This window comes from Bubalus bubalis, chromosome 11 (genome assembly GCF_019923935.1).
Source record: "Bubalus bubalis isolate 160015118507 breed Murrah chromosome 11, NDDB_SH_1, whole genome shotgun sequence".
NCBI lineage: Eukaryota > Metazoa > Chordata > Mammalia > Artiodactyla > Bovidae > Bubalus > Bubalus bubalis.
The window spans coordinates 2,856,811-2,871,107 of record NC_059167.1 but is presented as its reverse complement, the minus strand read 5'-3'; the positions used below and the strand labels follow the sequence as shown (position 1 = coordinate 2,871,107).

Sequence of the window (14,297 nt, the reverse complement as noted above, 5' to 3'; positions counted from 1 at the left end):
TCGTCCATGCTCTGTGACATTTGACTTTAAACATATTGACTTAATATTTTAATTTAAAATTTCCACTAATAATAATCTGTACTGTTAACATAAGGCTAGTGTACATTTCAATAGTAAAATTATTATTTGGGAGTTACATGAAGAGTTATTTGGCAGAAAAATTGCTTAGGCAGTATGTACTACTCACCTTGGGGTGCTATGTGAAGAGCATCCTTTAGTTTTCTTTCAGGAATAAATTTCCACTGAAAGACAGAGTGATCTGCTCCACCAATAGAAATAACCCACTGATAATCATGTGACCATCTCACATTAGTTACATGAGCTGAATGGCCAATATATTTTTTAAACTTGGCCCCTATAACAAAAATATACCTTTAAATTGATAAACAAATGCCAATACACACAAAAGCCAATATAAACAATAATTTCTATACCTGAACCAATGCATCCTACTTCTATTACCTTAGTTATGATCAAAGGGGAAAAATATTAATTCAAAAATTCAGTGAACAAATGAATGAGTGTACATGAAGGGGTAGAAATCTTTGCTCTACTGATTCACAATATAATTTGGTAAGAATCACAAGGGTTGTGAGGCATTATCTTACTGCTTTAAGAAATGCCTGCAGCAACAAGAGTTTTCATTTCACAATGTTTTCATATTAGGATATTTGAATGTTTTGGCCTGAGGCCTTCAGTCTTAAGTGACATTGACCAATCTAATCTTGCCCCACTATTCTTAGCCCTAGCTGAGGAATATCCTGTTAAAGCTTAAGTCATCAATAAAATACACATAAAAAGGACTACACACCAAAACCAAATGGGATTTATGCCAGGAATGCAAGGTTGGTATAGTATACAAAAATCAATGTAATATACCATATAACCAAAATAAAAAATGTCCAGTTGTCCTAACAACTGTCTTTTATAGTCATTTTTTAAACCTATATATTTTGTATAATGTCTTTCAATGTGGGTTTGTCCAGTGTTTTTAATGATTAGATTCAGATGTGATTTTTGCACAGACAGTGATGTGTCCTTTGGATACATCATTTCAAGGGGCACAGTTCTTCATTAGTGACATTAAGTAGCAGCATTTGGAAACGGATTTCTCCAATTGTAAACGAGTTGTTTAACTTTGTGGCTAATTTTTAACAAAATCCGTGTGATGATGGGAACCATTTTTGTGATTCTAAAGTCCAGAATATATTTTCTATATTCTGCTTAGATAAACCTGATATTTGGCAACATGCCCATGTCCCTGTGAGAGTACAGTAAACAGAATAATGTTTGACTTCATTTTGACAATGTTTTAAAAGCTTTATATGAAGTTATATAAGGCCTGTATTTCAGTATGACAAAGATCCATCAATTATAAACTTCAGAAAAACTTTCACCTTGGCCATGAAATTAGGGATAGCCATCTTAATCAAAGAATAAACGTTTTAACCAAAACTATATAAATTACAATTTACTTCTACCCAAGAGAAATGCTATTATTTCAGGAATCAATTTTTTATGTAGCTTAATAGAAGTCAGTAACCTTCTAGATGGGTAACTTGCCACAGTTCATTCCACAAAGTCCGGTAAGTTAAGGCTGAGTCCCACCCTTCTTATATGGGAATGCATTATTTGCCTGTCAAGAGGACTTTGGTTATTACTTCCTTTGATGGGGCCCTTCACATACTCTTGGGCACCAGAGCGTTCTAAACAGTAAAGCCAGAAATTTTAGCAAATAAATTCCAAGTTTTTTAAATGTACTAATTTTGTTATGTTTAGAGCAAATGAAGAAGAGTTATTCGAGCACCTATTCTATTTAACTGTATTGGGTTAACAGCTCCAAGAAAGGTACAGATAATCCTGTAAGGCTTTCCAAGTTATTTTCTCTGTGACTTTTCTAAGATCAATTGCTCTGGAAGAACCAAGGCAATTCAACAAGAAAGCTATGGAATAAGTTTAAGAGAAGCCAGCTATTTATGTATTAATGACTATTCATGACAGTCATTATGTATTAATGACTATTCAATAACCAATACTGTTTAACTATGATAAACAGTTTATCTTAAAAGTATACCTCAGATATCCTATCTTTTAAGAAGTGACCCTGACTCACCAAGACAACCACATACTCTTATATGCTTCCAGAATCCCCAGTGCTTGCCCCGTGTGGTTATGACACTGAAATACAGTCGTCTGCTCACTTGTTCAACCTTCTAATAAACTATAAGCTCTTTGAGGATAGGATGGTACCTAATTTATCACACATCTCTAACGCCTGACACATAGAAATGTTCATTAGGTATTTGAGAAAAGAGAAAGAAAGGAAAAGGAAAAAAAAAGATTCTATTTCCCCTCACTCTTGCCTATACACTTCAACTGAAACTCTAGATTTAGAGGAGGCAAGAAGACTACTGAGAGGGCATGAACTCCAACCCTTATTATGAGTCATTAAAGGGGACAAAAAGTCTGAGGTAAAGAATATTAGAGTTGAAATCAAAAGACTAGAGTTTGAGCATTATCTTGATGACTTAAAAGGACAGGAGCTTGAGTACATCATTTAACCTCTCTTAGACCACATTTCTATTTTAGTATAAATTGGATTATAAGCTCTCAAAGGCCCTTCATTATTAATACTGACCTATGATAAGAAATGATTAAAAAAAACAGCTAAGACCTAAACAGTATGTCCTCAAATAGGACTAATATCTCAGAGAACAGATTTACCAAGAAAAGCTAGTATGGTTATAGAAGTTTTCATAATTTAAATGAGAAGAGACTGACAATTCTTGGTGAGGATAAAGCAATATACTGCAATATTTATGTTTCAGTGGTCTCATTTCTTTTCTCATTTATTTTGGGGTGTATTTTAACACAAAGTTAACACAAGCTAAACCTCTTCATTAAATTGTAGTAATGTGACAAAAGATTTTTCCCATTTAACAGTGTTTTGAGTGTTTGAGTGTTTTGAGTGTCTTGAGAAATCTGTATGCAGGTCAGGAAGCAACAGTTAGAACTGGACATGGAACAACAGACTGGTTCCAAATAGGAAAAGGAGTTCGGTTTTGGTATTAGGGTGATGGTGGCCTCATAGAATGAGTTTGGAAGTTTACCTTCCTCTGCAATTTTCTGGAAGAGTTTGAGCAGAATAGGTGTTAGCTCTTCTCTAAATTTTTGGTAGAATTCAGCTGTGAAGCTGTCTGGACCTGGGCTTTTGTTTGCTGGAAGATTTTTGATTACAGTTTCAATTTCCGTGCTTGTGATGGGTCTGTTAAGATTTTCTATTTCTTCCTGGTTGAGTTTTGGAAAGTTGTACTTTTCTAAGAATTTGTCCATTTCTTCCACGTTGTCCATTTTATTGGCATATAATTGTTGATAGAAGTCTCTTATGATCCTTTGTATTTCTGTGTTGTCTGTTGTGATCTCTCCATTTTCATTTCTAATTTTATTGATTTGATTTTTCTCCCTTTGTTTCTTGATGAGTCTGGCTAATGGTTTGTCAATTTTATTTATCCTTTCAAAAAACCAGCTTTTGGTTTTGGTGATTTTTGCTATGATCTCTTTTGTTCCTTTTGCCTTTATTTCTGCTCTAATTTTTAAGATTTCTTTCCTTCTACTAACCCTGGGGTTCTTCATTTCTTCCTTTTCTAGTTGCTTTAGGTGTAGAGTTAGGTTATTTATTTGACTTTTTTCTTGTTTCTTGAGGTGTGCCTGTATTGCTATGAACTTTCCCCTTAGGACTGCTTTTACTGTGTCCCACAGGTTTTGGGTTGTTGTGTTTTCATTTTCATTCGTTTCTATGCAAATTTTGATTTCTTTTTTGATTTCTTCTGTGATTTGTTGGTTATTCAGCAGTGTGTTGTTCAGCCTCCATATGTTGGGATTTTTAATAGTTTTTCTCCTGTAATTGAGATCTAATCTTACTGCATTGTGGTCAGAAAAGATGCTTGGAATGATTTCTATTTTTTAGAATTTACCAAGGCTAGCTTTATGGCCCAGGATGTGATCTATCCTGGAGAAGGTTCCATGTGCGCTTGAGAAAAAGGTGAAATTCATTGTTTTGGGGTGAAATGTCCTATAGATATCAATTAGGTCTAACTGGTCTATTGTATCGTTTAAAGTTTGTGTTTCCTTGTTAATTTTCTGTTTAGTTGATCTATCCATAGGTGTGAGTGGGGTATTCAAGTCTCCCACTATTACTGTGTTATCAGAATCCAACAACACATTAAAAAGATCATACACCATGACCAAGTGGGCTTTATCCCAGGGATGCAAGGATTCTTCAATATCCACAAATCAATCAATGTAATACACCACATTAACAAATTGAAATATAAAAACCATATGGTTATCTCAATAGACGCAGAGAAAGCCTTTGACAAAATTCAACATCCATTTATGATAAAAACTCTCCAGAAAGCAGGAATAGAAGGAACATACCTCAACATAATCAAAGCTATATATGACAAACCCACAGCAAACATTATCCTCAATGGTGAAAAATTGAAAGCATTTCCTCTAAAGTCTGGAACAAGACAAGGGTGCCCACTTTCACCATTACTATTCAACATAGTTTTGGAAGTTTTGGCCACAGCAATCAGAACAGAAAAAGAAATAAAAGGAATCCAAATTGGAAAAGAAGAAGTAAAACTCTCACTATTTGCAGATGACATGATCCTCTACATAGAAAACCCTCAAGACTCCACCAGAAAATTACTAGAACTAATCAATGACTATAGTAAAGTTGCAGGATATAAAATCAACACACAGAAATCCCTTGCATTCCTATACACTAATAATGAGAAAACAGAAAGAGAAATTAAGGAAACAATTCCATTCACCATTGCAACGGAAAGAATAAAATACTTAGGAATATATCTACCTAAAGAAACTAAAGACCTATATATAGAAAACTATAAAACACTGGTGAAAGAAATCAAAGAGGACACTAACAGATGGAGAAATATACCATGTTCATGGATTGGAAGAATCAATATAGTGAAAATGAGTATACTACCCAAAGCAATTTATAGATTCAATGCAATCCCTATCCAGCTACCAACAGTATTCTTCACAGAGCTAGAACAAATAATTTCATAATTTGTATGGAAATACAAAAAACCTCAAATACCCAAAGCGATCTTGAGAAAGAAGAATGGAACTGGAGGAATCAACCTACCTGACTTCAGGCTCTACTACAAAGCCACAGTCATCAAGACAGTATGGTACTGGCACAAAGACAGAAATATAGATCAATGGAACAAAATAGAAAGCCCAGAGATAAATCCACACACATATGGACACCTTATCTTTGACAAAGGAGGCAAGAATATACAATGGATTAAAGACAATCTCTTTAACAAGTGGTGCTGGGAAAACTGGTCAACCACTTGTAAAAGAATGAAACTAGAACACTTTCTAACACCATACACAAAAATAAACTCAAAATGGATTAAAGATCTAAATGTAAGACCAGAAACTATAAAACTCCTAGAGGAGAACACAGGCAAAACACTCTCTGACATACATCACAGCAGGATCCTCTATGACCCACCTCCCAGAATAATGGAAATAAAAGCAAAAATAAACAAATGGGACCTAATTAACCTTAAAAGCTTCTGCACATCAAAGGAAACTATAAGCAAGGTGAAAAGACAGCCTTCAGAATGGGAGAAAATAATAGCAAATGAAGCAACTGACAAACAACTAATCTCAAAAATATACAAGCAACTCCTACAGCTCAACTCCAGAAATATAAATGACCCAATCAAAAAATGGGCCAAAGAACTAAATAGACATTTCTCCAAAGAAGACATACAGATGGCTAACAAACACATGAAAAGATGCTCAACATCACTCATTATCAGAGAAATGCAAATCAAAACCACTATGAGGTACCATTTCACACCAATCAGAATGGCTGCAATCCAAAAGTCTACAAGTAATAAATGCTGGAGAGGGTGTGGAGAAAAGGGAACCCTCTTACACTGTTGGTGGGAATGCAATCTAGTACAGCCACTATGGAGAACAGTGTGGAGATTCCTTAAAAAACTGGAAATAGAACTGCCTTATGATCCAGCAATCCCACTGCTGGGCATACACACCGAGGAAACCAGAAGGGAAAGAGACACGTGTACCCCAATGTTCATCGCAGCACTGTTTATAATAGCCAGGACATGGAAGCAACCTAGATGTCCATCAGCAGATGAATGGATAAGAAAGCTATGGTACATATACACAATGGAGTATTACTCAGCCATTAAAAAGAATACATTTGAATGAGTTCTAATGAGGTGGATGAAACTGGAGCCTATTATACAGAGTGAAGTAAGCCAGAAAGAAAAACACCAATACAGTATACTAACGCATATATATGGAATTTAGAAAGATGGTAACAATAACCCTGTGTACGAGACAGCAAAAGAGACACTGATGTATAGAACAGTCTTATGGACTATGTGGGAAAGGGAGAGGGTGGGAAGATTTGGGAGAATGGCATTCAAACATGTAAAATATCATGTATGAAACGAGTCGCCAGTCCAGGTTCAATGCACGATACTGGATGCTTGGGGCTACTGCACTGGGACGACCCAGAGGGATGGTATAGGGAGGGAGGAGGGAGGAGGGTTCAGGATGGGGAACACATGTATACCTGTGGCGGATTCATTTTGATATTTGGCAAAACTAATACAATTATGTAAAGTTTAAAAATAAAATTAAAAAAAAAAAAAGAAAAGGAGTTCGTCAAGGCTGTATATTGTCACCCTGCTTATTTAACTTATATGCAGAGTACATCATGAGAAACACTGGGCTGGAAGAAGCACAAGCTGGAATCAAGGTTCCTGGGAGAAAATATCAATAACCTCAGATATGCAGATGACACCACCCTTACGGCAGAAAGTGAAGAGGAACTAAAAAGCCTCTTGATGAAAGTGAAAGTGGAGAGTGAAAAAGGTGGCTTAAAGCTCAACATTCAGAAAACGAAGATCATGGCATCCGGTCCCATCACTTCATGGGAAATAGATGGGGAAACAGTGTCAGACTTTATTTGTTTGGGCTCCAAAATCACTGCAGATGGTGACTGCAGCCATGAAATTAAAAGACGCTTACTCCTTGGAAGGAAAGTTATGACAACCTGGATAGCATATTAAAAAGCAGAGACATTATTTTGCCAACAAAGGTCCGTCTAGTCAAGGCTATGGTTTTTCCTGTGGTCATGTATGGATGTGAGAGCTGGACTGTGAGGAAGGCTGAGTGCCGAAGAATTGATGCTTTTGAACTGTGCTGTTGGAGAAGACTCTCGACAGTCCCTTGGACTGCAAGGAGATCCAACCAGTCCATTCTGAAGGAGATCAGCCCTGGGATTTCTTTGGAAGGAATGATGCTAAAGCTGAAACTCCAGTACTTTGGCCATCTCATGGGAAGAGCTGACTCACTGGAAAAGACTCTGATGCTGGGAGGGATTGGGGGAAGGAGAAGGGGATGACAGAGGATGAGATGGCTGGATGGCATCACTGGCTCAATGGATGTGAGTCTGAGTGAACTCTGGGAGTTGGTGATGGACAGGGAGGCCTGGCGTGCTGCGATTCATGGGGTCGCAAAGAGTCGGACACGACTGAGCGACTGAACTAAACTGAACTGAACAGTGTTTTGATGACCTTAAAACTTCTAGATGTAAAATATTGGAGAATATCTTTTTTAGCTCTAGTAAAAAGGCAGAGGAACCAGAGATTAAATTGCCAACATCCGCTGGATCATCAAAAAAGCAAGAGTTCCAGAAAAACATCTATTTCTGCTTTACTGACTATGCCAAAGCCTTTGACTGTGTGGATCACAATAAACTGGAAAATTCTGAAAGAGATGGGAATAACAGACCACCTGGCCTCCCTCTTGAGAAACCTGTATGCAGGTCAGGAAGCAACAGTTAGAACTGGACATGGGACAACAGACTGGTTCCAAATAGGAAAAGGAGTACATCAAGGCTGTATATTGTCACCCTGCTTATTTAACTTCTATGCAGAGTACATCATGAGAAACGCTGGGCTGGAAGAAGCACAAGCTGGAATTAAGATTGCCAGCTGCTGTTGCTGCTAAGTCGTTTTAGTTGTGTCCAATTCTGTGCGACCCCATAGATGGCAGCCGACCAGGCTCCACCGTCCCTGGGATTCCGCAAGCAAGAACACTGGAGTGGGTTGCCATTTCCTTCTCTAATGCATGAAAGTGAAAAGTGAAAGTAAACTCGCTTAGTCATGTCCGACTCTTAGCAACCCCATGGACCCCACCAGGCTTCTCCATCCATGGGATTTTCCAGGCAAGAGTACTGGAGTGGGGTGCCATTGCCAGGAGAAATATCAATAACCGCAGATATGCAAATGACACCACCCTTAGGGCAGAAAGTGAAGAACTAAAGAGCCTCTTGATGAAAGTGAAAGAGGAGAGTAAAACAGTTGGTTTAAAGGTCAACATTCAGAAAACTAAGATCATGGCATCTGGTCCCATCACTTCATGGCAGACAGATGGGGAAACAATGGAAACAGTGGCTGACTTTATTTTTCTGGGCTCCAAAATCACTGCAGATGGTGACTTCAGCCATGAAATTAAAAGACGCTTACTCCTTGGAAGGAAAGTTATGACCAACCTGGATAGCATATTGAAAGCAGAGACACTACTTTGCCAACAAAGGTCTGTCTAGTCAAGGCTATGGTTTTTCCAGTGGTCATGTATTAATGTGAGAGTTGGACTATAAAGAAAGCTGAGTGCCGAAGATGCTTTTGAACTGTGGTGTTGGAGAAGATTCTTGAGAGTCCCTTGGGCTGCAAGGAGATCCAACCAGTCCATCCTAAAGGAGATCAGTCCTGGGTGTTCATTGAAAAGACTGATGTTGAAGCTGAAACTCCAATACTTTGGCCACCTGATGCAAAGAGCTGACTCATGTGAAAAGACCCTGATGCTGGGAAAGATTGAGGGCAGGAGGAGAAGGGGATGACAGAAAATGAGATGGTTGGATGGCATCACCGACTCAATGGACATGAGTCTGGGTAAACTCTGGGAGTTGGTGATGGACAGGGAGGCCTGGCGTGCTGCGGTCCATGGGGTAGCAAAGAGTCGGACATGACTGAGTGACTGAACTGAACTGAAAAAGTAGAATTCCTTATACACAAAACAGGACTGTTCAGAAAAAAAGGAGAAACTGCCTTGACTACACTGAAATGAAAACTAGTCAACCAAAGACATCATTAAGAAAATAAAACGACAAGTCACAAACTCAGAAAAGACATTTGTAATCCATAAAAATTACAGATCATTTGTACCTAGAGTATATAAAATTATTTCCATTAAACAATAAAACAAACACCTCTAAAAATAGGCAAAAGATATGAACTTGTGTTTGATAGACCAGGAAGTGCAGAAAATTAAAAAATATTGGGAAAGATGGTCAACCTTATTATAAATAGTAGAGAAATGTAAATTAAGACAATGTGACATCATTTACACTAACTAGATTTACAAGTAAAAACTGTGGTGATGCCAAGTGTGGAAGAAGATGTATTCAACAGGGTTGTGTAAAATGGTATAACTCTTTTGGAAAACAGTTTGGCATCTTCTTATAAACTCTCTATGACTCAGCAATTTCACTCCTAAGTATACATCTCTGAAAAACTAGTTATAACAAAAGGCTGCAGAGAACCCACATGTCCACAGACAGGAGAATAAACACGGGAACTGTAGCTCGTCTCACAGCAGTTTTTACAGCAATGAGAGACAAACACATAGCACGCTGCGCAGCAGTCTCTCAGAATCTGAGAAAAGCGGTGTTGGGGAAGTCTCTGTCACAGAGCTGTTTTATTGTTCAATATTTGTTTTTCCAAAGAAGTTTCTCCTGGAATCTAAAAAATGTTTTTGCCCAATATAAATTTTCATTTGTCAGTAAGTACGGAAAGAGTCTTGGCAAGTATTAACGGTGATGAAGGGGTCAGACTAAATCACCCTGCCTGCACCTCTCCACCCGTTGCCACCCTGGCCTCCTCGCCCTCTACTACAGCCTCAGCGCTGCTGCCTGGGAAACGCCTGATCATTTGAGAGGGATTATGGTCAAGAGCAGGAGAATCCAGAGAGAAGAGGATAATAATAGACAGAAAGAAAGAAAGAAAAAAAGAAGAGTAATGCTTTGGACTGGGATTTGAGGGGGCTGGGCTTCCCTGGCAGCTCAGAAAGTAAAGAATCCGCCTGCAGTGTGGGAGACCTGGGTTTGATCCCTGCATTGGGAAGATCCACTGGAGAAGGAAATGGAAAACCACTCCAGTGTTCTTGCCTGGAAAATCCCATGGACAGAGGAGCTTGGCAGGTTATAGTACATGAGATCGCAAGAGTTAGACACAACTTAGTGACTAAACCACCACCAAATTCTGGGTTAACTTCATTTTATATTTCAATTACAATGATTCTATAACATAAGCAACTTCTATTACTTAACTTCTTTCCACATTTTGTAAAAGTTTTACTCCTTAGATTATAATGGATATTACCTAAGTGGTTAGCTAAAATACATTAATACATCAGACACAGTCTTTCCCAAACTTAAGTTGGATCAATGGTACAACTTACCGCAATGAAGTAATGTACAACTGCCTAACTAATCTAAAAAAAAGAGAACTTTTCTATAGTGATACTACTAGCTTTATGCTAGTTTGTAAATTCAATAAATACACAATCTTAAAATACTTCTACTAATCTTTTAAATATGCAGTTGTTATGTTTTGTCTTCTCTCCCAATTACCTACCCAAAGTCTCAAGCTGACTCACAAATGCCTAGAAATAAAAACTCTTATCATAAAACAAATGTCTAACAAAACTCTAAAAAAGAGAAAACAAGAAAAACAATTTATACTTATATTCTTGAAGCAGTATCTGAAAAGACTAACTTTTCTTAAAGACTTTGATAAAATATTCCTACAGCAATTCAGAAAACTACTACATACTTTATAAATGAAACAAAATTATCAAGCAATAAAAATACTATCTTCTCTGTTGCAAAAGATAAAACTTGTGAGTAAATCACATCCATTTGATTAGGAAAATTCAGAAAATTAAAGTACTGTTTTTTCCTGCATAGAGGTCACTATATGAAACAATGAGTTGAAGCAATGTCTAAGACGAATATTATCATGATTAATCTTACTAAATCTCACATCTTCTAAATAGGCAAGTATCATTTGAATCACAATAAAACTTGTGCCTGGTGACTCTCATGTCCTGGCTATGTGGTAGAATCCAGAAATAGGTTACTTCAATTGCTGGAGGTTTAGCTAGCCTTTAACATCCTTAGCATTATTCACGGAGGCACTTTCACAGGCATCTAGGAAGCTGACACCTGGCAGGCAGGAATGGGCAAGATGAAACAGCTGGCAGGATCTGGAACTCACACTTGACTGTAGAGGCATAACAAATACCAATCTAGACTTCTGGGAAATGTGGGCCCTTAACCTTAACATCAGTGGACTACCTAAACTATTTGAATAAAACTCTTTCTGCTGTTTCCAAAATTAGCTTTTAGTAAATTCCATTTTAACATTTGTCCAACCACTTTTATTAACATCCAGGTGAAAATTATGACTGCATCTGCTATAGATGTTGATACTCTTAACAATATATTCAACTGTACCTAATATAAGGCCCCATACTATAGGAGAGAGGTCTTAGAAAACTAAATCTGAGAAGAAACTTGGCTTTCTCTGAGTAGCATGGTTTGATTTTTTTAAAATAGCTACAGTGAAAATTATTCTGTGCTTTACTTTATTTCTGGTTTCAGGAAGCTCAGATTCAGTTTTGATGTTTGACTACTGTCAATTTCTTCATCTGACTTTAACATGGTATTTCTATTTATATTTCCCTTGGTATGAATTCTTTACTTACATAATTATTTTAGTGCTGAGAGACTTGCCATAAGCTGACTCAAATACTTTCTGGAACAAGGCATGGAACAAATGAATAATAGAGTATTTCATGTAATTATCCTCATGTCTATTAACAGATCGATTAATATCATTTTAAAAGACACCCAAGAAAAAGAGGTCATACATAAAAAAAACAGAAAATAACCAATGATAAGACCCCTTAATTTTCTTCCACTGCCAGTTATGAAAAATAAATATCAAAACAATATATGTTAAGGGTTTAAGCAAAAACACTTTCTCAAAAACCAACAAACAAACCAATAGACTCCAAACTGTAACTTAAGCTTAGGCAGCTGGCTACTTCATCAGAATTCTTAAGAAAATGATGTCAATTCGAGGTTTTTTGTATTTCCACACAAATTGTGAAATTATTTGTTCTAGCTCTGTGAAGAATACCGTTGGTAGCTTGACAGGGATTGCAATGAATCTATAAATTGCTTTGGGTAGTATACTGATTTTCACTATACTGATTCTTCCAAACCATGAACATGGTATATTTCTCCATCTATTAGTGTCCTCTTTGATTTCTTTCACCAGTGTTTTATAGTTTTATATATATAGGTCTTTAGTTTCTTTAGGTAGATATATTCCTAAGTATTTTATTCTTTCCATTGCAATGGTTAATGGGATTGTTTCCTTAATTTCTCTTTCTGTTTTCTCATTATTAGTGTATAGGAATGCAAGGGATTTCTGTGTGTTGATTTTATACCCTCCAACTTTACGGAGCCTATTATACAGAGTGAAGTAAGCCAGAAAGAAAAACACCAATACAGTATACTAATGCATATATATGGAATTTAGAAAGATGGTAACAATAACCCTGTGTACGAGAAAGCAAAAGAGACACTGATGTATAGATCAGTCTTATGGACTCTGTGGGAGAGAGAGAGGGTGGGGAGATTTGGGAGAATGGCATTGAAACATGTATAATATCATGTATGAAACGAGTCGCCAGTCCAGGTTCGATGCACAATACTGGATGCTTGGGGCTGGTGCACTGGGACGACCCAGAGGGAGGGTATGGGGAGGGAGGAGGGAGGAGGGTTCAGCATGGGGAACACATGTATACCTGTGGCGGATTCATTTCGATATTTGGCAAAACTAATACAATACTGTAAAGTTTAAAAATAAAATAAAATAATAAAAAAAAAAGAAAATGATGTCAGAAAAATGTCTCATAAGAGATATATGTTCAGCAAGTTAAATGAGTAAAGATAACAAGTCATAAGAAAAGTATAACTATCATTGTATATTCTGACTATATGAAATAATTCTGGAAGTAGAAAGAAAAATAACTCTTTAAAAAGAAAGAGGTAAAGTATTAACCCATTTATAATATATGAATTCAAAAATAACTTTCTAGTACAGCCATTATGGAGAACAGTGTGGAGATTCCTTAAAAAACTGGCAATAGAACTGCCTTATGACCCAGCAATCCCACTGCTGGGCATACACACCGAGGAAACCAGAAGGGAAAGAGACACGTGTACCCCAATGTTCATCGCAGCACTGTTTATAATAGCCAGGACATGGAAGGAACCTAGACGTCCATCAGCAGATGAATGGATAAGAAAGCTGTGGTACATACACACAATGGAGTATTACCCAGCCATTAAAAAGAATACATGTGAATCAGTTCTAATGAGGTGGATGAAACTGGAGCCTATTATACAGAGTGAAGTAAGCCAGAAAGAAAAACACCAATACAGTACACTAACGCATATATATGGAATTAAGAAAGATGGTAACGATAACCCTGTATGTGAGACAGCAAAAGAGACACAGATGTATAGAACAGTTGTTTGGACTCTGTGGGAGAGGGAGAGAGTCGGATGATTTGGGGGAATGGCATGGAAACATGTGTAATATCATATAAGAAAAGAATCACCAGTCCAGGTTCGATGCAGGATACAGGATGCTTGGGGCTGGTGCACTGGAATGACCTGGAGGGATGATACAGGGAGGGAGGTGGGAGGAGGGTTCAGGATGGGGAATACATGTATGCCCGTGGCAGACTCATGTTGCTGTATGGCAGAACCAATACAATATTGTAAAGTAATTAGCCTCCAGTTAAAATAAATAAATTTAAATAAAAAAAAAAACAACAAAAACAAAAAAAACTTTCCAATAAAAACTTCATATCCAAAGATAAAAGTAATAACATGACAATAATTTCTTAATTGCCAAAATATTGTAGCTATTTCTGTTCACTTTCATGATATCTTTCACCAGAGACTCACCACACATATTTTAAAGAGTATTAACCCTCTTATTTATCTTAAGACTAATTTTCTGTAAGAACCTAAAGGTCTTTTGTAAGAGAGAGGTGAATTAATACTATTTTGA

General features: G+C 37.1%; 1 protein-coding gene across 20 annotated transcripts in view; it reads right to left on the bottom strand.

Annotated features, from left to right (window-relative positions):
• Positions 1-14,297, bottom strand: part of EML5 (EMAP like 5) — a 165,899-nt gene that overhangs the window by 84,686 nt on the left and 66,916 nt on the right. For all 20 annotated transcript variants that reach the window (XM_044924644.1, XM_044924646.1, XM_044924643.1 and 17 more), the window contains one exon: positions 188-355. In XM_044924644.1, coding sequence (XP_044780579.1) covers positions 188-355 — 168 coding nt within the window. The remainder of the gene's footprint in view (positions 1-187; positions 356-14,297) is intronic.